The sequence below is a fragment of the Coenobita brevimanus genome, chromosome 64, assembly GCF_032717465.1.
Source record: "Coenobita brevimanus isolate Jiangsu-jjx chromosome 64, ASM3271746v2, whole genome shotgun sequence".
In the NCBI taxonomy this organism is placed as follows: domain Eukaryota; kingdom Metazoa; phylum Arthropoda; class Malacostraca; order Decapoda; family Coenobitidae; genus Coenobita; species Coenobita brevimanus.
Genome location: NC_137017.1, coordinates 27,762,860 through 27,788,153, shown reverse-complemented (window position 1 = coordinate 27,788,153; position 25,294 = coordinate 27,762,860). Strand labels below are relative to the sequence as shown.

Here is a 25,294-nt window from a genome sequence, read left to right as displayed (position 1 = left end):
ACACCGAATTATACACACACACACACACACACACACACACACACACACACATATATATATATATATATATATATATATATATATATATATATATATATATATATATATATATATATGTGTGTGTGTGTGTGTGTGTGTGTGTGTGTGTGTGTGTGTGTGATGCTAAGGTGGTAGCAGATAAGAGGTGAAGTAAACGGTTTACCTAGAATTTTCAATAGAATAAGAAAATGTTTTGGAAAGAGGTGAAGAGGGTGTGAAAGAGAGAGTCTGGAAAGGAAGAGCAAGTAAAAGCAGAGGATGGAAGGATGTTAACTGAGATGGATGCAGTAAGGAAGAGACAGGCAGAGTATTTTGAAAGATTGCTAAATGTAGAGGAGGAGGAGGAAAGGGAGGCTGAGATTATGGCAGATCGAAGGGTACAGGGAATAAATGTGTTGGGAGAGTTGAATGATTTTTTATCACGATGGAGGAAGTGCAGGAGGCAGTAAAGGAGATGACAATAGGGAAAACTGCAGGTATGGATGGGTGTGCTGTGAAATGTTTGAAAGGTGAAGTGACTCTTGTTGCGTGGTTAGTAACATTGCTGAATGTGTGTTTTGTGAGCGATATCGTGCCGATTACTGGGCAAGTGCGTGTGTGGTTCCATTGTATAAGGGTAAGGGTGATTAGTATCAATGCACTAGCTTTAGGGGTGTTATATGTAAGGTGTATGGCAGAGCGTTGATTAAGAGAGAGAGGGTACAAAGAGAGTGATTTGTGATGAGCAATGTGGCTTTAGGAGTTGAAGGGGATGCATGGATAAGGTGTTTGCTGTGAGAGTGGTGTGTGAAAAGTATTTGGTGAAAGGTAAGGATGTGTTTTGGGCGTTCATGAATTTAGATAAAACGTATGATAGAACTGATAGGGAGGCTTTGTGGACTATTTTGAGATTGTATGGACTAGGTGGTATGTTGTTAAAAAGAGTGAAAAGTTTTTATGTAAATAGTAGAGCGTGAGTAAGAGTGGGACATACTGTGAGTGATTGGTTTTCCATGAGAGTGGGGCTGCGGCATGGATGTTTGATGTCTCCTTGGTTGTTTAATATTTATATGGATGGTGTTGCAAGGAAGGTGAATGCGAGAGTGTTAGGTGAAGGTTTGAGTCTGGTGAATGCTGATGGTAGAGAGTGGAATCTGAATCAGCTGCTGTTTGTGGATGATACTGCACTGGTGGTTGATTGGGGGGAGAGATAGAGACAGTTGGTAGAGGACTTTGGAAGGGTGTGTGAAAGGAGGAAATTGTGAGCAAATGTGAATAAGAGTGAAGTGGTGAAGTGTACGAAGTTGGTAGGTGGTAGGAGGATGAATGTAGTTTGAAATGGTGAGTTGCTTGAGAAGGGAGAGTGTTTTAAGTGTTTAGGGTCACATGTTGCTGTGGATGGAAGAATAGCTGTAGAGGTGAAGTTTAGAATGAATGAAGTAGGAAGGGTGCAGAGATGAATGAATAAAGTGAATAGATGTCGTTTGCTTAGAGTGGTTGTAAAGAGAAGGCTGTATAAGGGTGTAGTGGTACCGACTGTGTAGATGGGTCTGAAGCATGGAATATGGGTGTAACAGAGAGGAAGAGTTTGAATGTAATGGAGATAAGGTGTCTGAGGAGTATGTGTGGTGTGACACGAATGGATCGAGTGAGAGATAATTAAGTCCTAAGAAGAACTGGAGTTATGCGAGAGATGGCTAATCGAGTTGAGCAGAGAGTATTGCGATGGTTTGGGCACATGGAGAGAATGGATGAAGAGCAATTGGTGAAAAAGATTACTGAATCGGCTGTGAGAAGTGTAAGTCTGAGAGGAAGACCTCGAATAGGATGGATGGACAATGTGAAGAGAGCGTTAGATGTAAGGGGGATGTCTGTAGAACAAGATAGATTGGCTGCGTGTGACAGGGATGACTGGAGAGAAATTGTGAATGAATAAATGGTGACGCTGCCCCGATGGGATATTCTCCCGCATTTGCTCTGATTAGCTGATTAGGTCAGGTGTTGGTAAGGGGATGAGTCCATTTTGATGTGGCAAGGGTAAACCAGCTCTGCTGTCGAGCCCTACTGCGGATGTCGCTGATTGCACTGCGCAGTTGACCCTCGTGTGGTGTGGTGCGGTGGGGCTCTGTCCCATCTCCCCTTGGGGCCAAGATATGAGTAAATGTGTGTGTATGAATAAATTGGGAGTGTATCGTCCTGTCTCGGCTACACACCTTTTTGTGGGGGAAGTAGCCTAGGTGTATAGATAGATATGGATTTGTCCCTACGTCTTTCTAACAGTGAAATATTTCAACCTGTCAAACTACCTCATCCTAGCCATTGACCTTAGGATCTTCAGTCCCAACGCTTCCATTCGTTTCCTGTCCTTCGCATAGAGACTTCACATCTCACACTTTTACAGCACAGTCGGCACAGTTACACCTTCGTACATACAACCATCTTCGCCTGAAAAGATACTGAACTTTCTTTTCACACACTTCTCAGCTCCCCTAATATTTTTACTCTTCTGCTCCACGGCTTCCTTCAGGACTATGAGTTCCTTGTGTTCCTACGTCCACCCCAGATACTAAAAATGCTTCTCTTCTTCCAAATCTTCCGTATTCATACTGTCTTTTGCATCATTTTACTCTGTCTCTCTCACTCACATCCACTCTCAGTTCCCTTCTCTCATTAACTCTGTTACTAAATGATAGTCTTTCATTTGAGTCTGCAACCAATGCGCGCTCATCTGACAACAACAATTGGCTTACTTTCTAGTCTTCTTTCCTTCCAGCATCCCTGAAACCTGCCCCTCTTGCCAGGACCCTAACATATACATGTCACACGGACATCTAAGAACAGACCGAACAGCCATGGACACAGCGCAATACTGACAGGAGAGTATGAGCCCCCAGATCCTTCCCTTCTCATACTACACTGCGACACCCCAGTACAAGGTTAATTACAGTATGTAGTGTGTGTGTGTGTGTGTGTGTGTGTGTGTGTGTGTGTGTAGTTGAGAGAGCGGGTTGTGTCCCACAATGACACAAGAGGCCTTCCAATTGTTCAGTCATACTGTACTTTCCAGGTCTATTAGTAGCACAATCAAGACATCGAATAATGTCTCGAGTGAATGGACCATCGGTAACCTACTAACTGACAATCAATCCAGTGTACTCGTAAACAAGTTTTTTTTTTTTTCTTTTTTTTTTGGTGATGAGTTCCACAATTACATGGCTGTTTAGGATGCAAATGACGAACGTGGTGTCTTACAGTTACGTGACAGTTTTAGTTGCGCGATAAGAATCTGTGCATACTACCCCGAGGTAGCTGCTTAAGTCAGTGAAAACGTGCAGCCATGAATGCAATAATACTTAACCTTGGTAATGAATTACAAAATGTGGATGGCAAGCTGATGACAGGGAGAGCTGGAGCTCCCGTTTCACCAGCCCCCAAGACCCATTTCTGTCCGTCTTCCTTTGCTGAACGTTTCCAGTGTTTTCTTTAACACAGAGAGTAGGCCAGCATACTTTCATATACCTCTACCTCCAACTGTCTGCACCACACTACATGCACCTTAGATATCATATCACACCTATTTCCATCCTCCCTTTTTTTATGAATGGAGGACACCTGTAATCTCGTGCAAGGATTATTATTCTACTGTATATGATTAGCTTCCCCTTCCTCTGTTCATCTTCTTAAAGAGAGAGAGAGAAAGAAAGAAAGGAAAAAAAAAAGAGTAACACAGAACAGTAGTGGAGTCTTGGACATATAGACGTTCACACTTCACAATAGTTACACCTGAACTCACTGACTACGGTCGCTTTGGTGTCGGGTTATATTTGCTCTCAGTTATTTCGTGTCTGTGTAATGTAACATCTACATACCGAACTGTGCTAAATGATGAGGGATTAAAGCTATTTATAACGCCGAATCATAAATATAGCATAGTTCGAGAAATTTGTACTTACTGGTTATCTTCAATTACAGCACACAAATGCGGTCAGTCCATCTTATAAATTGTATTTTTCCACCAAAGCGATTAATTCACTCTGACTTACTTTGAAGCACAGCTCACAAACAGATCAAAACCTAGGGTAATATTGCATAACATAAAGTAGGTGCGGGCGCCCATCATCCGCTCATTCTACAGTATATAGTGCTGAATTCAGGTGACTCCACACTGAGTGACGAGCAAAAACAAAACAAAATAATCTAACCCAGAAAGTCATGTACTACGCTCGGTGGCAATCATATAACCAAATGACGCCTTGTGCTGTAGTGGGTTAAGGTGCTCCAACGGAGGAAACCTCTCAAGATTTCCATCTGAGGGATAGTTAGGGTTTATTGCTCACATTCATGGAAAAATGAGGCTGGTTACCTTTGTCAAAATATAGGGACTTGAGTAATCTATCCCCGGACCCCTACGCCCCTGACTGGACAATAAAGGGATTGGATTAGGGATGGACGAATAAAAAACAGCATATTGGAAAATTAAAAGCACATTAGAAAAGAGGGAAATGTTCCCCTGAGCTAGATGTCATTAGATCATATAGCCCTGCTAGGTTTCAGGGGCGCGCAACCCCTCCCGGCATGACAGCTACCGGGCGTGGCTCGTACTCACGACCCCCCGATCCTGGGTCCGACGCTCTGCCACTGAGAAGGTACATCAGAGACAAAAGAAATGAAAAACACTGGCAGTTTTGTCTTTAGAATAATTTCACTATCATGAATATACAAATAATCCAATATGGTTAAGACTAAAGGAACAAACTGAAGCCACTAAAGTCTTCCCCCAAAGTACTGTTGTCACTTGCCGGATAATATAACTGTTCCGGTACTCTGACGTGTAGGATGGTCTGCAGTTCCCAGCTCCCCGCCTCGTACGTCAGTACAGCTTGCTAATATGTGCATTTTTTATCTTTTGGCTCCGATTAGTTTCTTTGATCAAAATATAATCATCCATCGAAAGTTGGGGTAAAATTCGATTATCTTTAATCTCGGTCAAATCGTTAATCTTTTTTTTCCCCTAATGCTGACAAACATATTGGCATCTTCCTTTATTATCGACTATGTAACTACGTATATACATAACTAGGGGACCGAAATGTATGTAAGGGACCGAGCTCTATGTACGGGACCGAGATGTAGTGAACTGTTATTCTCAGTGTTAATCCGATTTTTACCGAACTCTGTCAACAGATTGAGGGTCAGCCATGGGGATAACTTTTCATATATATATATATATATATATATATATATATATATATATATATATATATATATATATATATATATATATATATATATATACGTATATATATATATATATTTATTTATTTATTTATTTATTTAAAGGATCATAGGTCAAGATCACACGGCAACGGCAACTTGAATAGTTTTGAATTGATTTAGACCAAATTTAATGATTGGCTGAGGGTAAGATAAAAACAAAGGGAGTCGATTTTGAGAAAAATTAAAGGTTAACACAGTTTTGATCTTGTTATAACCAAGCTTGGAAGCGTTAAGAGTCATCTATTTTTTTTTTTTTTTTTTTTAAGCTCAATATGTCAAAATCAGGATCACATGGCAAGGTCAGCTTAAATGGTTCTTATCCATTCTTTTCCAAACTTGATTGAAGGGTTCAGGGTAAACCAAGGATGAAGGGATTCGACTTTGAGAACAACCAGGCAAGGTCTTGGGGTAAGGTCAACGTTCGACCAGTGTGGGTTGTTGTATACTAATGTTTACTCGATGTATGTCATCATCTACAGTGCTGTGCTTACCTGCACTTTTTAATTTTCGTATCCATGGTATCCTAGGTCAGTTACGACAAAGAGGGGTACGCGTACCCAAAGGAGTGTGCAACAATGTTCGAGGGTACGCAATGAAAGCTTTTTTGTGTGTGACGAGTTGAATTAAATTAAATTTAAAAACATGATCACACTAGAAGCCCATGATAAGGGCAAAAAAAGAAGGATAAGAATGATGTCAATCGATGGGGAGGGAGGGATGGAAAGAGGCAGAGCAACTGGCTGTGTTAGGTCCAGTTTCAATTAAGATATTGTTATTAAAATGTAGTGGTTGACCTATGTCATGACACTCTTATATTTTATACCAACGCACGAATCTCCGAAAAGGATACCATGAAGAAAGAAGGAAAGCTTTGAAATACTTCCTACCTTTGGGGTCCGCCAGCCTTTGTGGGACATTTTCTGCAGTGAGCGTAAGCAAGACATTACAGAGAAAAAGAGTACGAATAAACCTTGAACAAAGCCTAATTGATACAACAGCTTCTCTAGCGCACAAAATGGCGAACATCCTCAGCAAGTAACCTTGCATTTCTTGCTAGATTGTGAATATTTTATGTCCCTTGCAGGCATCCTACACAACATTTTACTTACTAATGGATTAGGTTGGCCACGAGGTAGCCTATATAGGCTACAAAGAAGCTCCCCTTCCCTCCGAAAAAAAAGAAAGAACAGCACTGACTTAAGCTGCTCCAGAGTATTGGGAAATTGTGTGACTATAACTGAAATAAAATACACAGTAAGTATTTTGCAACCAATGTTTCTATCCTTCTGTCTCTGCCTTCATTCTATAGTTTCCTTTCTAGTCGTTCTATAGCTACTGTTGTAGACGGCCATTGTTCTTGCACTAGATCTATCAACAGTGGTGTTCCTTAGGGCTCTGTCCTATCACCAACACTCTTCATTTTATTCATCAATGCCCTCCTAAGCTGTACATCTAATCCTGTCCACTCATACGCCGATTATTCCACCCTTCACCTCGCCATTCGATTCCCGCAACGTCCATCTCAGCAGTTAATTCAACAGTAAAGGGATGAGGCTATGGCACACCTAATGTCTGACTTGGCTTGTATCTCTGACTGGGGTAAAAATAATCTTGTTATTTTTAATGCATCATTGACTCATTTCTTACACCTATCAACCCGACAAAATCTTCCACAGGAGTCCCCACTAATGTTTAATAATATCCAGCTCAATCCTGCATCTTCCTTGAACATGCATGGGGTTTCATTCTCTCGGGACATACCTTGGAAAGATCATATTACATCTCTTGTAAAATCTGCTTCCAAGAGATTAGGTGTGCTAAACCGACTCCGTACCTTCTTTACCCCCGTACAGTTGTTGACTTATAAACAGGTTTTATTCGCCCGTGTGTAGAGTACAACTCTCATGTGTCGGGAAGCTCCCCACATACAGCTCTTCTCAATGGGGTGGAGTCAAAGGCTTTTCGTCTCATTAACTCTTCTCCTCTTACTGGCTCCCTTCAACCTCTGTCTCTTCGCCGCACTGTTGCATCATTATCTCTTTTCTATCGCTATACCTCAATGGTCACAGCTCCTCTGAACTGTCTGCTTGCATCCCTCCACCTCTACGACGGGCGCGTAGCACCCATCTAGCAACAAACTCTCATCCCTTTTCTGTCCAGCTCTCTAATGCAAGAGTTAACCGTTACTCCCAGTCCTTCATTTATGCAGCAGGTCAACTCTGGAACTGTCTCCCTCTGTCTCTATTACTTGCTTCTCATGATCTCCAATCTTTCAAACGGAGTGTGTCCAGACATCTCGAAATGAACGGATCTTGAATTTGGCTCTCTTTTGTATTTTGTTTTTTTCTTGGAAGGAACGGTTTGTGGGTTCTTAGCCTTTGGTTCCTTCTTTCTTGCATAGAAAAAAAAAAGACAATAATTTAACACTCCGGTCACAAGACGGAATATAAGACCTACAGAACAGCTTGCAAGGACAAGGCGCCTGCAACAGTCCGCTGGTATCTTGACAGTTACAATAGGCTTTGTAATTAATTAATTAATTAATCCCTTCACTACGATGGTTTGTTCAGACTTTTGATTAGCCTACCACCAAATGATTTTAAGCGAGTAAGAATCTCTGGTAGTGAAGGAATAGATGAAGGCTATTCTATAACTCATTCATTCATTCATTGCCAGACGCCATGTATCCCAGACGGGGTGGCCAATGGCTTAGAGTTAATTGTTTTACAGGGAGGGGCACTAATCCTCCACCAACCCCACTTGACACGTAGGGATGCCAACAGCATCTGGTGTTCCCAGGCGGTCACCCATCCAAGTACTAACCAGACCCAACGTTGCTCGTATATTCAGATTATGAGATACACTACCATACACACCCTCGTGAATAAGCTCGTATATTCAGATAATATGAGATATACTACCATACACACCATCAACCCAATCAATTGTTTCATTTTCGTTTTTAAAGGCTCCAATATGCTTGCATGTGTCGGCCTTGGTCACCTAATTGCGGCTCTCCACGCTGCACGATCCATTGCAGCCTCCCTGTTCAGTCCCTTAACCCTAAGGTCACACTTAATGACCTTGTCCCATGTCTTTCTCGGTCTACCCCTCATAACCCCACCCCCAATATTAACACTTCTCACCTTCCTCACCCAATTATCATCCCCCATCCTCTCCACATGTCCAAACCACCTCAATCTACCTCTCCTCATCACAACACTAATACACTCCAGTCCCATCCTACCTCTCAACTCTTCCATTGTAAACCCAGCCCCTCCAGGCCTTGGACGCAGGGACGCACTGCACATCCACCTAATCATTGTCATTTCTGTACGTCTGAGCCGGCGAATATCTTCCTCCTTCACTGCCCAGGTCTCACTGCCATACAGCATTACACTCCTAACACATGCTGCATACAAAGACCCCTTAGCACGTAGGGAGAGCCCTCTCAATGTCAGGAGAGGCAAGAGCTCCCTGAACTTCTTCCAACCACTTCTCACCCTAGCCACAGAGCTAGCTCCAGCCCCACCTCCAGCACACAACATGTCCCCCAAATAACAAAACTCTTCCACACACTCAAGAGATTCACCAGCAAGTTCAATCCTTTAACGTCTGACAATCTCCACCTGCTCACCCCGGCACGCCGTACACATAAAATCAGCATTATCTCGCAGTCTACCTCTCATACCACTACATCTCTTATGCACCCATTTATCAAAGTATGTCATCCGTTCAGTATTAAGTCTCTCCAACCAGCTTTTAAACAGTCTCTCTACTGAACAGGTTAATGAAGGCTGTATGTAAAGCATCACTTCAAGGTCTCTCCCATGTCAAAATATATAACTCCCTCAGTTCAAAACATTTCCCTTAAGCTGAATATAATCGTCTGGAGATAGAAAGAATATATATATATATATATATATATATATATATATATATATATATATATATATATATATATATATATATATATATTTTAATGAGTCACTAGAATCAAAGGGTAAACAGTCTGGCAGTTACATGTAAACATTTAAAAGAAACACACCTTCAGCACAGCCTGAGTGATACGAATTTTTCAACACAGCTGGAATCAGGTGAGCCTTTTAAGCTGTTTCTGTTACTATGCCAGTGAAGAGTTGTTTTATACTCTGCTGATGAAGCCATGTCATATTCAAACTGCTGCAGACTTCATGTCTCTGTCAGACAGATGCAGCTTTCAAGGCACTGTCAGTGCTGAAGGTATGATCACTCAGACATTCAGGTGCCATGCTAGAGCAAGACTGAAGGTGCCATGTCACTCACGGTGTGTTGAAAATGTCACTGCCTAGTTGTGTTGAAAGTAACATGACAGTTGTATGGCTACCTTTACATCACACTCTCTCTTCCGCCAACAAACCACTTCCCATAAATCTGAACATGTGGTTCGCATTCAAAACCAATTTCTAGGATTTAAAAAAAAAAATCTCTACAGCAGTTAGCTGTAATCAGAAAAAGTTTTCTTTTTATCACTTTCTCTTTGAAGTGCCTAGCTGTGCGAGTGGAGGCAAATGTATCAACAAGCTAACGCTGTCAGTGCAGACAGAATTACTGGAAAAAAAAAAAATCCAATTTAAACTTAGGAGAGTCTGTAAATACGGTGCCTGATCAATACAGCGACATTTCACCGGCATTTGAAATTCATTTCTAGATTACGGAGTGCAGCAGCCACGTGGGGATATTGTGTACGCAGGAAAATCATCCTTGGATCAAAACAATACCAAGTAAGATGAATTACTCAAGGTCAGGAAAGCGATTGTCTGACATATTTTATCAATTCTGAGTACCAGCACTCCTGTTCCACGCAGTCAGAGATATGGTTTTAGCTATCATTATATAACCTCCAGTCGATCTAGGGAGGATCGCGCAGGAGGGGCACGATGATATCAGAAATGGTCGATATACTCATAACTTGTAAACTGTGAAGAAAGTTATGTATCATAATTTAAATAAGCATATAATAGAATTACCGACTGTAAAATGTCACATGCAAGCGATGTATGAAATTCATCTGACACCAGGTTTTCCAGCGTGGGGAAGAACAGTCAGGCATTTCTCAACAGAGAACGTTCGAGGCGTCATATTATTTCCCAGCAATTGTGCACGTTTACTTTTTTTATTTTTTTTTAATCAGCTGTACGTCTGATTTCGCCTGACGAGGTGGTATTGGCTGAGTTTAAGCTACATGTGTAGCTGGGGTCAAAAGTCCACCTAGTTTTCACCTCTTCTACTTCTGTCTTCCCTTTACCATATTCACAAGCTGTGATAGGCTTGCTGTGTTTCTCAGCCCTTAGATGATTCTCTTCAGTATGATGCGGCAGGAAGGAAAGTGACGGAAATGCCTTAAGTGTAAAGTAAACGTAGTGAATAACTTGTCTTTGGCCGTACGTTTACCGAGCTAATGAACAGCCGTAAACAGTTGTCCGTATCTCAGTCCACTGGTAGTTTGAATTCCCCCCATTGGTGATAATCAACAGGTTCTACTATTTAAATCAACTGTTTATTTTATTAATTTTCGCTTCAGGATTATTATATGTTTTCAGCTCAAACGTACCTTACCTTTCACTTGTTGTTTTAGTTGCAGCTTTTAAGCATCCTACATACATCATTTCGTACTGAATTTTTCTCTTCAACAGGTCAGTGTTTTATACGTATATCAATCACTCCTAAAGGACAAACCCGAGCCGGAAGCAAAACACAACCTCAGCAGTCTCAGCTGCAGGAAAGGTTAAGTCCTAGTCTTCCTGACTCCCAAGGCTGCCTACTCCCACGTTTGACCTAGCAGGCACCACCACACAATGCCTCGTGTTTACTGCTTTCTGACTTAGCCGCAGGGTAGCTGATATGAACAATGTTAGAGGCCTATGACTGACCGCTAGTACCTCGAAGTGTTCTTCGCTGTTGCCAACATGAAGATGTATTTTCTAATTTACTTTCAGTCCTTAGCGTGTAGTATTTTCAGCACTGAATAATGCAATATGTTATAATGTAAGGATGTTTCAGGTGAATATAATAACGTTTAAAAGGGCAGCTGAAACGAGAAACCAAAAATGATCTCATAACAGGTCAGGGGAGACAGTTGTGTCATGTCATTTGACAGGCTTTTTCTGAACTTTTAGCTTCTGCTTGCTCATCAAAACAACACACCGAGCCAAGTGACGCTTACTTTGCTCTTAGTTTCTTCACTACAGAGTTTCTTCACTACAGACCTGTAAGTGATGTATTATATTTTATTAGCTGGCAAAAACAGCAGTAACAGTTATATATCGCATACACACTCACTAACAAAAAGCTCCTATTCTACATACCTTGTCTGTACCTTGTGGGCGAGTAGGTTTGAGAGTGAACGTGACAACACACACACACACACACACACACACACACACACACACACACACACACACACACACACACACACACACTTTCTCTCTGAAGATCCTCAGTTTACACAGCAATATAAGATTCATTCACCTGGAGGATGCTAGTCACAGATGCTTAGCATTACAAGAGAAACACCAGGCTAGTGACTCAACCTGCATCGCTTCCTTCATTTCCCCGGTTTTTAAGACCCAGAGAGGTAGCAGAGGTTTATAGCAACAGATACCCCTCGCGATCTGTGGCACACGTGAACAGTCTATTTTTACCGTTCCCCTGGCACACGAGCGTCTGATATTGGTCAGTTTTGGCTCAGGTGTTGAGATAGAGCGTGTTCACCCTGGTTGCTTGAATGAGGCTGGTTTCATGAGGAAGCTGAATTGTATGACTAACTCCTTCAATATATATATATATATATATATATATATATATATATATATATAATTCTTTTTTTTTTTTTGCCACAAGACGCTAAGCGTATGAGAGTAACGCGGGGTTATCCTGTTCTTCTTGGAGAAAACCTTATCATATACCGTACCTTCACTGCACTCAGCCATTACTCCAACAACATCCATTTTCGCAGGGTATACTCATCGATTCCTCTCTACACCTCCTCCAGAATACAAGTTAATTTCACCTATTTTTTTAGTCCGCTTATGTCAATTTCTTTACCCCTCTTCCTCTTTGACGCTTTCCTTTTTGAATGATAAAAGCACTCTGCGGTCGTATTGAGCCGCGCAGCACTTGCTCAAATGATAGCCGTTTCTGGACCACGCTTCGCTTTGCTCGCAGCCAACGATTTATTCGACGATGAAGGGAGCTCAACGGAAAATCCCCAACACATTCCGCCTAATGTAAAACTATTGAGAACAAGTAGTGGTCAAAATTTCGCTTTAGAAAATTTCAATCGATATTAGGTAAAATGGGCCCATCTGTGACCCTATATAGTTGCAACCATCTCGCCAAATTTCATGGAAATCCTTTCTCCAGTTAGGCTGCGCTAAACACACACACACACACACACACACACACACACACACACACACACACACACACACACACACACACACACACACACACACACACACACACACACACACACACACACACACACACACACACCTCGCTGGTGCAGTGGTAACGTTCCCGCTTGCCATCTGGTAGACGGGAGTTCGCGCCTCGCTCAGGTTGCGAAAAGTTTCACTGACGAAGTGGGTGGTTACTGTCCCCCTTGAGCAAGGGGACGGGTGTGTGCGTGTGTGAAGGTCACAGCCTTGCCCTTAGATCGGACTATATGAGCTCTCAGCTCCCTTCCGGGAGGGTAAAAGCTGACGATCACGACCATCAGGTGATCCTAACCGACCCGGTGAATTACACACACACGGAGAGGGGGAAGAAGTAGAGCATATCAGATTTTAAAATAAACCTCCAATGTGCTCAGGAGTGTTTGAGAGGGATGCCTTCGTGCAGTGGCTCCAATATAACCGAGCTGCTCCTCTGCCCAGTATACAAGAGTCAGTCCCTCGACTCGCTTCTTACCTCCCCCGCCCCCCGAAAGAAGGATGGTAAAGTACAGGAGGGATAGTAAAGTACCTTCAGCCTTCAGTCCACTGGGTTTACGTTCAGATGCGCCTGGAGTTTCAACTACTGCTGCATTCACACCACTAATTTATCAGTGCCAGTTTTCACGAGATATGTTTTCCTGCTCCATCCCCAACGCCCACCACATATCCATTCCATTCCATCCCATCCATTCCTTATCTCACCTCGCCCACTTGTCTCTCCTCCCCCCCACGTCTATCCTTTGTTGGATACATGGTGCGACGCAGGTCATGCGGTCGATGAGCGCGCTTTTTACGGCTAATTTTTACTTCTTCCAGGGGACTACATAGTAATTTATAAACATCTCATTCTGCTGGGTTAATAAAGGTTGTATCTAACCCCATTACTTCCAACAGCTCTCCTAACCTGAATGAAATCGTCTGGAAATAGAAGGAAGAAAATTTAAATATGAGTCATCGAACATAAGGGGTTAACGACGTAACTATCTTCTCAGTTTAGCCCAAGATTTTTTACTTTTACCAAAATGCCACAGTGTAAGTGACACGGGAGGCTCCATAGCATCTCTTCCTCTTCGATTTTTTCTGCATATTACACCTCAGTATTCTCTTCAGTGTTATTGATGCAATCTACGTAGGTACTAGATATAACATAGTTAATATAGAATAGTATACCAAAGATCAGATATGCACAATAAGTCGCCATGAAGAAGGTGTTAAGAAGTCTCATACGCTGCCTAGAACATGGCCCTTATCTCGAATAATGTGACTTGGATGGTGTGTACATTTTCGTTATTATAGTCACTAAACCTTGAGAAAATACTTAGGTCTTTTGCTGTACACCTTTCTGTTATTCATGAAACAGTATAGCCAACATTATCATCGACAGAAAAAGCAGCATCCACCCTTTCCCATCCTATCGTTATCACCATCATCATTAACCCATAGCTTTCCCTACCCGGTTCTGCCCTCTCTCTCTCTCTCTCTCTCTCTCTCTCTCTCTCTCTCTCTGCTAGTTCATCATTTCTAAATTTTTTCTCTCTCTCTGCCAGTTCATTTCTAAATTTTTCTTTCTGATTTTTTTTTAAACAAACACACAATAAGGTAGAGTTAACCCCTTGAATCAGACGATGTATTGTTTTAGCTTCTGTCTGCTGTTTCCAAACGATTTTATTCAGCTTTGCAAGATCTCATATTAAAGGGGCTGATGGTGTCTGTATGTAACCCATCACGTTAATAATAATAATAAAAAAATCCTTTGAAGAGAATAAAATATGCCTGGAAATAACGAGAATAAACTTCAAAAATTCTCCTCCTCCCACACACCCTGTCCATCCTGCCCATCCATCCACCTCATCCACCCCTCTCACCCTGTCCACTCTACACACCCACGCAACCCACTCACTCACTCCACCCACTTCGCCCACCTGCCTGTCCACCCACCCACCCACCCATTCAGTTCATTATAAATGTTTGGAGATTTAAAAAAAAAAAAAAACGATAAAAACAACTCCCTTAAATTGAAAAAAGTTACTTGAAGATAATATGAATTTTAAAAATATGAATCGGATTGTAGATTTTAATTATAATCTACCGATTGTACCGCGATACTGATGATTTTTATTTTTGTTATTGTGGTTATACATCTCCAGCATGAGGACATAACTTTAATTCTTGCTGGCACCAGACGATCTTGTTCATTAACCCGGGAGTGATCCCTTATAGCAAAGGGTTAAATGAAGGGTATACAGTATGTAACCTCTCCAGTTGAATATGTAAGTGTCGTGAGGTAGTAACAGTAACTAGAAAAACACGTCGTCGGGATGTAGATGTTAAATGAAGGGGTACTGTATATGAAGGTCAAATCTAACCTCTCCATATCGAAACCCTTCTCCTAAGCTGAATATGATTGTCTTGGGGTGGCAAGAATAAAGAGAAATTGTGTGTGTGTGCTGAAGGTATGAAGTAACGACAGCAAACAGAGGCCAGGCACAGTGACGTGGCTCTCTGAGGCAGCCTACGTCACGAGCCTCACCCACACGTGGCGGCCTTCCTCCTCCATCCACGTGTGCGACCTACATAGCCAGCCAGGGACGTGTTTAGTTAATCCTCGTTAAAAGTAATTTTGCTTGGTGTTCTTTATTTCTTCTAAGTCCTTTTCTTCCAAGTTTGTGTGTGTGTGTGTGTGTGTGTGTGTGTGTGTGTGTGTGTGTGTGTGTGTGTGTGTGTGTGTGTGTGTGTGATGTCCTCACATGATATTCAATTTAGGGAAGACTTCTCGTACTGGAAAGGTTAAGATAAGTTTAGCTTGTAATTAACAAGTTGTTGTTCTGGCCCCAGGCTCATCCGAAATGTAAACCCAGTGGACTGCAGGTCTAAGCTGCCCTTCTGCAGTCCGCCGTTCCCCTTTTGAGGGATGACCCTTTTAGAGCCTCACGTGGTAACTTCGACCCATACAGGGGTGAAGGACAGTCCAGAGGAGAGATCAAAGTCCGATGGTCATCCTTGACCTTCTAAAGGTTTGCTCTAGTCCACCAAGCCTCTTCAATAGTGACATCTTTTTTATTTATTCATGCTACCTCTAGGCAATTTTGCAAATTCCGGAGAAACCATTTTAGTGACGGGAACAGAAACAGTCTCCATCAACTCCTTTTCAACATTACTTTTCTCCCTAAGCTGAATAGATTCATCTGATATAGCAAAAATATTATTAAATATACGTCATCAGATTGATGGGGGAGCTTCAATTCCTCATCCAGGCTGAACCATCATAGTACCTCCTTTCCCCCAGGTTTAGTTCTAAGCCTCTTGTACAGTTTGGAACAAAATTCACCTAACATATCCTCTCTTTAGCTTCTCATTTCCCTCTGGCAGCTAATATTCCTAAGTTGCGAGAGGCCTAGTATGTTTTTCCGGCCATAGATTATCGTATCTGATATGGTGCGTCAAGGAGGAAAGTGATGGACATGCCCTAAGTGTGAAGTAGACGCAAGCTTCTATCCCTGACTGTAAATCCAACTTCCCTAATCTTTTACTACACACAACCTTCTTTACTTTTCTCTATACTCAATCGCTCTTATCTTTTTATGTCCTTTAAACCTGAAAAGTTACTCCATCAATAGAAAGTGAGACTGGACACAAACATTCAGTAACATCTGTCTGTCAGTCTGTCTGTTTGTCTGAGTTCAGCTTTAGTCATCAGCCCTTAAATCTTCAAAGTAACAATTTTAAATACTGAAACAGAAATTTCTAACCGGAATATCTCGTAAGCACCAATATTCTCCTTTTCTTCTTAATGGATTATTAGCATACTGACGTGAGAGCTAGATGAAGTTTAATGGCATTATATAATTGCTCTACTCCATAAAACAGAAAAGATGAAGTGTACAAGGCCACTCCTAAGCTGAATAAACACGTTTGGCGGAAATCGAAACAAAACAGTTAAAATTATATCCTGAAGGAGTTACTGGAAGCTTCTGTGACCTGTAGGGGACGGAAAGCTACTGATAAGCTAAATAAATAATCTGACAGTGGTCTGTACTAACGGCTTACGTGCTAAAAGCGTTGATTTTTTTACTATTGGCCTAAGCAAGACGAGGACATACTATTTTGGTATCAGTTGAGGGGTATGTAACAACTTAACCCCTTTACTACGATGATGGCTTAATTTTCAGCAACACACCACCTGAAGGTCACTCGCTATTTGCGGATCGGAACAGGTGTTGCATTGGTTTTCAAAATTCAAAAGAACACGTGTTGTCCAGTCAGCTGGCGTAATAACTCGGCGTGAGTAGAACGCGTAAACTGATGGGGGCAGCACGAGATCATTAGGTAGGCTCTCTTTGCTCCAAACTTCACATCTACAGGTAGAACTGAAATAGGGATTTGAATTTGTTAGCTGACGGTTGCGTGTCGTAGTCTGGGGGAATGTTTATACGGTGCTATCCTTGTAAGCCAACGACAGGAGCTGTAGTTGTTTTGGAGTGTGAGAAAGTTATGATTATTAAGACGGTACTGGAGAGGGACGCCTTCCTGTGATGGCACTGATATAACCGGGGCGGCTTAATTGCCTGGTGATACAAACTCCCTTATTCTACTTCCCTATCCCTCAAAAGAAGGGTGGTGGATGGCAGGAGGAGGGCAACTCCGGCCCGCAATCCACTGGGTTCACATTTCAAATGAACCTGGGGCTACTACTACTACTACTACTATTACTATTACTGCTGTTGCTAATATTACTATTGCTGCCACTACTATTACAGTCCACACTGATGTGTGTTCAGGTACCGGAAAAGAAGAGTACATGTACTGTATATGGTCAACGATGTGTACATTATGACTCATTTCAGAAGGTCCATGACAACGAAGGTGATTACTAACCCATTTCTCACTCCGTTAGTGTTATCGGACTATCATTTTCCCCGATAAGATATAGTGGTCGAGACGCGATTGGCATTTTCTCTTATCTTGATGGCTGTGGTAGCATATGTTTAAACAATAAGTGCCGCGATAAGCGTTCCTTGATGAAAGACTGTTGGTAATCTGTTGTCATACACAGTAATCTACAGCAATATACAAAACCCCAACTTTTATGTGTTCTAATACAATATAGTTTTTCCTTCAATTTGGGCTTAATATACAGTTTTGTAATCACCAATCAACAATCGCTTCAATTTAATTTCTTTCACTCACTGTGTTGTTACACTGATTAGCCACCAAATGTAAAACAGTTTAATATGTCTAGTAATACGTCAGGAGAGCTATTTTCCAATCATTCACACTACTAACGGTGGGGTACCTAGTGGGGGTTTGGGGCAATAGATTTGGGGTAATTGACTACATAATTGTAGTTGCAGTATAATCGTAAGTTGAGAGAGAGAGAGAGAGAGAGAGAGAGAGAATATACGATAATAAGCTACGTGGTAAAGGACGCATTCAATTAAACAGATGTTACCAGGGGGCCATTCAGTTCATAGCCGACACACAGTTCATGTACCTCGCTTTGTTTATTATTATTATTATTATTATTATTATTATTATTATTATTGTTGTTGTTGTTGTTGTTGTTGTTGTTGCTATTTATTTCGACGTTTACTCACTAGGTAGGATTATTCTAGCATTTCTTAGGACACTGTTACCATCGCTCATTATCTGCGACCATGAGACCCTTAGGCAAGGACGTCTGTTTACTACTGCCTGTTCTCACCTAGAGCTGATATAAGGACTTGAATTTCCAAGCGACGGTTGTGTTTCATAGTCTGGGGGAGTAATGGGTTGCAAGCCACGTACAGTTTATTTATTTACTTATTATTCATTTATTATTTCAGTGTTTGGAGGGAAGGAAATTTCCATTAAGAAGAGACACTGGGGGTAAGGAAAAGAGTAAAGATAGCAAAGCTCAAACCACAGAAATGATATGGAAGCCCAGTAATGACACAGAAGTCAGTATCGGTATCACAAAGTACAGTGAAGGCAGATGAGAAAAAGTGAAGCTAAAGAAAGGAAACACACAATATAGTGAAGGTTGAGAAATAGAGGAAAGAAAGCATGCTGAAGAATGATGCTCGAATTCTCGTCGGTTAAAGAAGCTCCCTAACACCTTTTCCTTCCCTATAAACTTTTGGATATTGCTGATAAATATAGTTTTGTACGTTATTTATGCAGAGTATGGTGATATTGGAGGGAATTAAGTAACAAAGAAGAGAACGACAAAGTGTAATAAACTAAATAAATCGCATAGGAAAAGGTGTTAGGGAGCTTCCTTAACCGACGAGAATACGGGCCAGAGGGACAGAGAAGGAAAGGAAGCACAATGAGGGTAGGGGCTAGGGAACTTGGGGAAACACACAAGGACAAGGAGTGAGGGAAATATTTTGCAGGAAGCGAATGTTATTGAAGGTAACATGGGAATACGCTGAAGTTAAGGAAACTCAGTGAAAGTGTATGATGAACATAAATCAGTAATAAGTTTAATATAATATATATCATAAGGTAGAGAAAGTAAGAAGCCAACTGAATGATATTCATTGTATCTGTAACTGTGATGAAAGAATGTAGTGTAAAAAATGGTAAAGATATATAGTAGAATTCTAACCAGTAGTAAAAGAAGCAGGTGAGTGGTAGCCTTGCATGTTGTTGGACTGAAATGTTATGAACTTTAAACAGGATATACTGTCATGATATCAGTGGAGGGGTGCACAACAACTTGGCCCCTTTACTACGATGACGACCTTTTACTCCTGTGCGGTGACTTTTTTTTTTTTTTAATTCTTGATTCTTGCTGATGATTTTATTCAACTTAAAAAAAAAATGTCATATTGAAGGAGTTAAATGAAGACTCCATCTAACCCCTACAACCCGATGTCTCTCCTAAGCACGATTAAAATGAGAAATACATCATCGGAGTGAAGGGGTTAAATCTTATTACTTTTGGTTGAACTGAGTGGGTTGTGAATAACCTGCTAAGCCCTTCATTGTGAAAATTCTTCCCGAGCTGAATTGGCCAATTCCAAGCTTTGCAGTACAAGGAAGCAGAAAAAGATCCTTGTCGATATTTTCAACCTCCTTGTAGTCCAAATCTGGCAAGTAATCAGTTAAATCGTGTGGAGGCAGAAAGAAAAAAGTCAGGTTACTGAATGTGTTAATGGTAAAGCAGGACAGTTGACGTTTATACATTTTCCGCAATGTATTTCCATACCCCAACATCAGTGCACATTGCACAGTCTCCCCCAGTTCCGTGTTTACAAGAAAGCTTCCAGTTTTCGACTATAATTTCAGGTACAAAAACTTTGTTCAGCAATTTCTTAGTTGCCTAGACAGTGCAGGAGGTCTCTTATGAACAGGTCTGATCTGTTGAATATAATAAACAGCATTGCAACGCTGCTCGGACCTTGGAAATCTGCCTGCAGATGTAGAATGAAGGGGGCGGGGGGTTGTACGTGAGATAAGACTGAGTTCATACCGAACCCATTCACCTCATATTAGCTGCATTGATTATTTCATGAATTACTTAAAGCAACCTTATTTTTCTTGAAATGCTTTGTGCTTGTTATATGACTATGCTGGGCGACCAAAATGTTGGTTAAGCTGCCTTTTTACCACATTTTTACCTACCGGTAGTATACTAGGTAATATTTGTGTTCGCATTTGCCTGTTTGTCTATCGGTCTGTCTGTTTGGTGTGTAATATATGAAACACATGACCTTGAAACCTTTTATTCTGTAGCCTGGTAGCTGTGATGGATAAGTTCGAATATGAAGGTCATGGATATATGATAAAATGTCACTGGAGTGGAAAGAAATCAACTCAAAGTGGGCGCTTGGCCCCCCGTCTCGGGGACATTCTAGTTTCTTATTTTTGTTTGGCCATTGACCACGAAGCCAGAGTTCATTTAGGGATAAGTAGGCTAAAGTGTAATAAACTCCAGCCATTATACCTTAAAAAGTACTGTACAGTACAAAGAGGAGCTTATAAACCAAAACCAGACTTTGGTTCCCTTGGCCACAGGAGATTGGCGACTAGTTTGCTTGTTTATTTTTGTAATCTTAAACTGATCTCATCCATATTTTAATGATGTCGTGGTATGAAAATTTTTGTAGCTATTGTGCCTCGCGCAGTACTAAAAGACTAACATGAAGAGAGATTTGGAAAAATATTTGCTTTAGCGCTTTTTAAAAATCCTGGGTGAGTCAATGTTTTCTAATAATTTTATCCAGAAGTGTAATTCTGAGCAATAATCAACTTCGCCAGATGAAGAATCAGACCAAATGCACAGTGCATGAATCACCCTACCCCCCACCAACATACACATTTCACTCCATCCCCGTTTCTGGCACTCGGACACAAGGTCGAGGCAACCTTGCTCGATTTCACTGCGTTCATTGTCAACTCATAAATATAATTGCCAATTCAGTTCCACTTGTACATTGCAAACAAAATTTCATTATTTTTGTCACAACAAACCTGTGGGAATGTTCTGGATATTGTTACGGGATGGTAGAAAAAAGTGTACTTTTTGCTTATCATGCAGTGCTTGCTTTTAGCCAAAATCCCTTCAGTAGTATAGATGGATCTGAAAGTGGTAGGAGGATGGAAAGACGACCGGGCACACTCCCTCTCCCCACAGAAAAAAAAAGTGGATATGAAAAAGGATAAATGAAGAATAACCTCTCATCTAATAGAGCTTCTCGTCTTGGAAGAGTTCAAAATCTTGTCTACTATCGCTGTTGAGCTCAATTGTCATACGTGATTAGAAATTACTCATCATCATCCTTCTTGTCGTTAATTTCCTTTAAATGCACTCCTTTTTGTTCGTTTCTTGACATGGGATTGCAAACTTCGGCGTAATAATCTTTCTGTTAACCTGAAATATATAATCTTATGAATATTTTCAAAAGCCTATCTGTGTCTGCCCGCAATGGAAATTAAGACCAAGCTATCCAGAGGGTTCCAAAGGGGTCTAATAGGGATAACTTCTCACTGGGAATTTATTTGTATGGTTTAAAGTTGCTAAAACGGCGCCCCTGATGGCCAGATTTAGAACTACGGTAATCAAGTCACTAATCAAGTTAGCATGGTGGAGCTTGGGGACCAGTTACTGAAGTGTTTTTAATTTCCTCCTACAAACGTATCATTATTTTTACAACGGGTCTGATGGGTGGACAAATGGGTGGGGTGGAGAGAATGGGCAGGAGTAAGTGGGTGAATGGTTGTGGTGGGGTAGGGTGGGGGAGTGTGGGTAGGTAAATGGGTGGGTAAAATGGGTGGGGAGGTGGGCAAGATAGGTGGGTGGATAGATGTTTAGGCAGAGTGGGCTGCAGGGTGGGTGGGTGAGTGGGTGGGCAGGGAAAGTGGGTGGATGAATAGATGGATGGGAAGGGTGGGGTGGGTATGTGGGTAGATAGCCTACGTTGTGGTTAGTTAATGTGTCCATGATAGGAATAAGTCTGTGGAGAATATATCCCTGGGGAAATGGGCCCAAGGAGGGATATACCCAAATATCCAAAGAATAAAATACGACCTCGGGTGTCGTCTCCTTCAGGGTCCAAGGTCCAAGGTCGATATATACGATCATATTTTTCCCCGGGATAACGCCAGATTCCCTTCATGTGAATAACTTGGTTAAAAACAAAAGAGACGCCTTTATTAGTATTCACATTTTAGGTTGATAATAGCTTTTATATTAATTTTATCATATCTAATTATATATGCAGGACCAGGTGTCCTTTTTACTTTTTTTTTTTTCCCCGTTAGCTAGGAAAACTATTAACCAGCAAAACCATCAACCAACAAAACCGTCAGTCAGTAAATCCATCAGTCAGCAAAAGCATTAGCCAACAAAACCATCAGTCTACAAAACCATCAATCATCAAAACTAGCAGCCAGCAAAACCATCACTCTACAAAGTCACCTGTTTACAAAACCACCAGCCTGCAAAATCGTCAGACAACAAAACCGTCAGCCAGCAAAACCGTCACTCAGAAAAACCATCTGTCGGGAAAAGCGTCAGCTGGCGTAAGCGGCAGTGGAAATGGAAGTTACGTACTATTCTCCTGTGTTGCATAAAAAAAAACATCAATGTAGTTTATTCATCAGTTCCGCGCACGTCAGGTCCATTTAGGCTCTTCACGTTGTTCAGTCAAATCATTTCGGTCTATTTAGTTTCTCCATGGGATCTCTCCAGAACTTATGATTATTTGGTGTTGGGCATCTCTTTATAGCACCTCTACTAGCTGATGGGAATTACAGAGCTTAATTTTAATCCCTTCGTCTTCAGGCATTCTCCCTAGGCTGCATTTAATAGTCTGGCGCTAACTGAAATATTATAAATGCTCGTATGAAGTTCTCCAGTTGATAAGGTTAAGAATTATATTTGTTAACCTCATCAGTCTGAGGACTCTGTCTGTCTGTCTGTCTGTCTCTGTCTGTCTGTCTGTCTGTCTCTGTCTGTCTCTGTCTCTGTCTGTCTGTCTGTCTGTCTGTCTCTCTCTCTCTCTCTCTCTCTCTCTCTCTCTCTCTCTCTCTCTCTCTCTCTCTCTCTCTCATCCACGTACCCGGTTTCCATTGCTCTCACTCCAGAGTTTTCATATTCACACCACAGTAACGCCTCACACTCTTATGTTCATGTGGGTTCTACGATAACACATCCTAATACAGTCCGTTCGCAGCCGCTTTACTCATTTTCCTGTTCCATAGCACCAGCAACTTTTTCCCCCTATGCCGGTCTAATTTACTTGTCCTTTCACATTTCAGTCTCGTTCCTATCACTGCACCAAGAAGACATCCACCAGATCAAGGACCGTATTCTTATCGCGTAAGGAGGCTCCCTAACATCTCTTTCTTTAGCGATTTATTTTGGATTATGTCTAGTTAATATTTGTCGGTACGTTATTTATTGCTGAGTATAGCAAAGTTACAAGACTTTATGTAACAGAATAGAAGAGTAAAATGTAATGAGCAAAATAAATCGCCTGGGAAAATGTGTTACGGAGCTTCCTTAATCGACGATAATACGGGCCCAAGTCTATTCGCCATGGCAACACAAGGTGCCTTGAGTTACCATCTGTCTCTGTAGTCATGACCACATTCTTATCTGTATTTGTTTTCAGATATTGCTGGCCACATATATAAATGAATTAATAGAATTTCTCTCAGCTTAATAAAGTCGTGTGGTCATAGGTATAATAGAATTCAGTGTAACATCTCTAATTATGACTACTAAATATAGTTCTTACCTAATTGTTCTTACCTAATTGTATCTTTACAGGAATGAGTCAAGCTCGTATTGTCCCGTGTCTTAGACCATATTTATCGTACATATCCTTAAATTTGTGAATTGTTTTGGCACACACTATTTCATTCGGTAGTGCATTCCATTGATCGATTGCTCTGTTTGGGAAACTGAATTTCCTTACGTCTTTATCACCTCTCTTCTTATGCAGTTTTTTGCAGTGTCCTCTTGCTGATGCTTCTCCATATGTTAAGTAATCATTTATGTCTATTTTCTCCTTTCCTGATATGCACTTACATAGCATTATCATGTCACCTCTTTTCCTTCTCTCCTGTAGTGTTGGTAGATTCAGTTTATTTAGTCTTTCTTCGTAGCTTAGGTCCCTTAAGCTTGGTATCCATCTTGTAGCGGCCCTTTGAACTTTTTCAATCTTGTCTATATGCTTTTTGAGATGAGGACTCCATACTACTGATGCATATTCCAGGGTTGGTCTAATGAATGATGTTATTATCCTTCTTAGCATGTCTTCATTTATGTATGTGAATGCTATTCTCATATTTGCAAGCAGTGTATACATGTTCCGTACCTTCTCGCTGATGTGGTCAGCCGGAGATAGTCTGTTATTGATAATCACACCTAGGTCTTTCTCTCTTTCTGATGTGTATAGGGTTTTATTTCCTAACTTATAATCCCAATCAGGTCTTTTTCCACTTTTACCAAACTTGATTACATGACACTTGTCCACATTGAATTCCATTTGCCATGTACTACTCCATTCATGAAGTTTATTTAATTCTTCTTGTAGCTCCCTACAAGAGTCTGTGCTAGTAATTCTCCTTTGTATTTTTGCATCATCTGCAAACATATTCATATAGCTCTCATTTCCAGTGTTACTGTTTATATCATTTATGTACACTAGAAACATGATTGGTGCCAGCACCGAACCCTGTGGTACTCCACTAGTCACTTCTTTCCATGATGAGTAGTTTCCTCTTAGTACTGTCCTCATTTCTCTTTTTATGAGAAAGTCTTGCATCCAACAAAACAGTTTGCCTCGAATTCCTCCTTGATGGTACAGCTTCCATAAAAGTCTTTGGTGTGGTACTGTGTCAAAAGCTTTTTTGAAATCTAAATAGATACTGTCCACCCATCCTTCCCTTTCCTGTATTGTGTTTGTTACTCTGTCATAGTAGCTCAACAGATTAGTAACACATGATTTTCTTTTTCTGAAACCAAACTGTCTTTCTGTTATCATACTGTGTTCTTCTAGATGATTTACCCAAGCTGTGTGTGTGTG

At 41.1% G+C, this 25,294-nt stretch overlaps 1 protein-coding gene across 1 annotated transcript in view; it reads left to right on the top strand.

The window, feature by feature from the left end:
* The first annotated feature begins 4,593 nt into the window (after positions 1–4,593).
* Positions 4,594–25,294, top strand: part of LOC145404718 (uridine diphosphate glucose pyrophosphatase NUDT22-like) — a 42,953-nt gene continuing 22,252 nt past the window's right edge. Inside the window, exon 1 of the mRNA XM_080276269.1 lies at positions 4,594–4,664. Within this exon, the coding sequence (XP_080132395.1) occupies positions 4,594–4,664 (71 nt within the window). The remainder of the gene's footprint in view (positions 4,665–25,294) is intronic.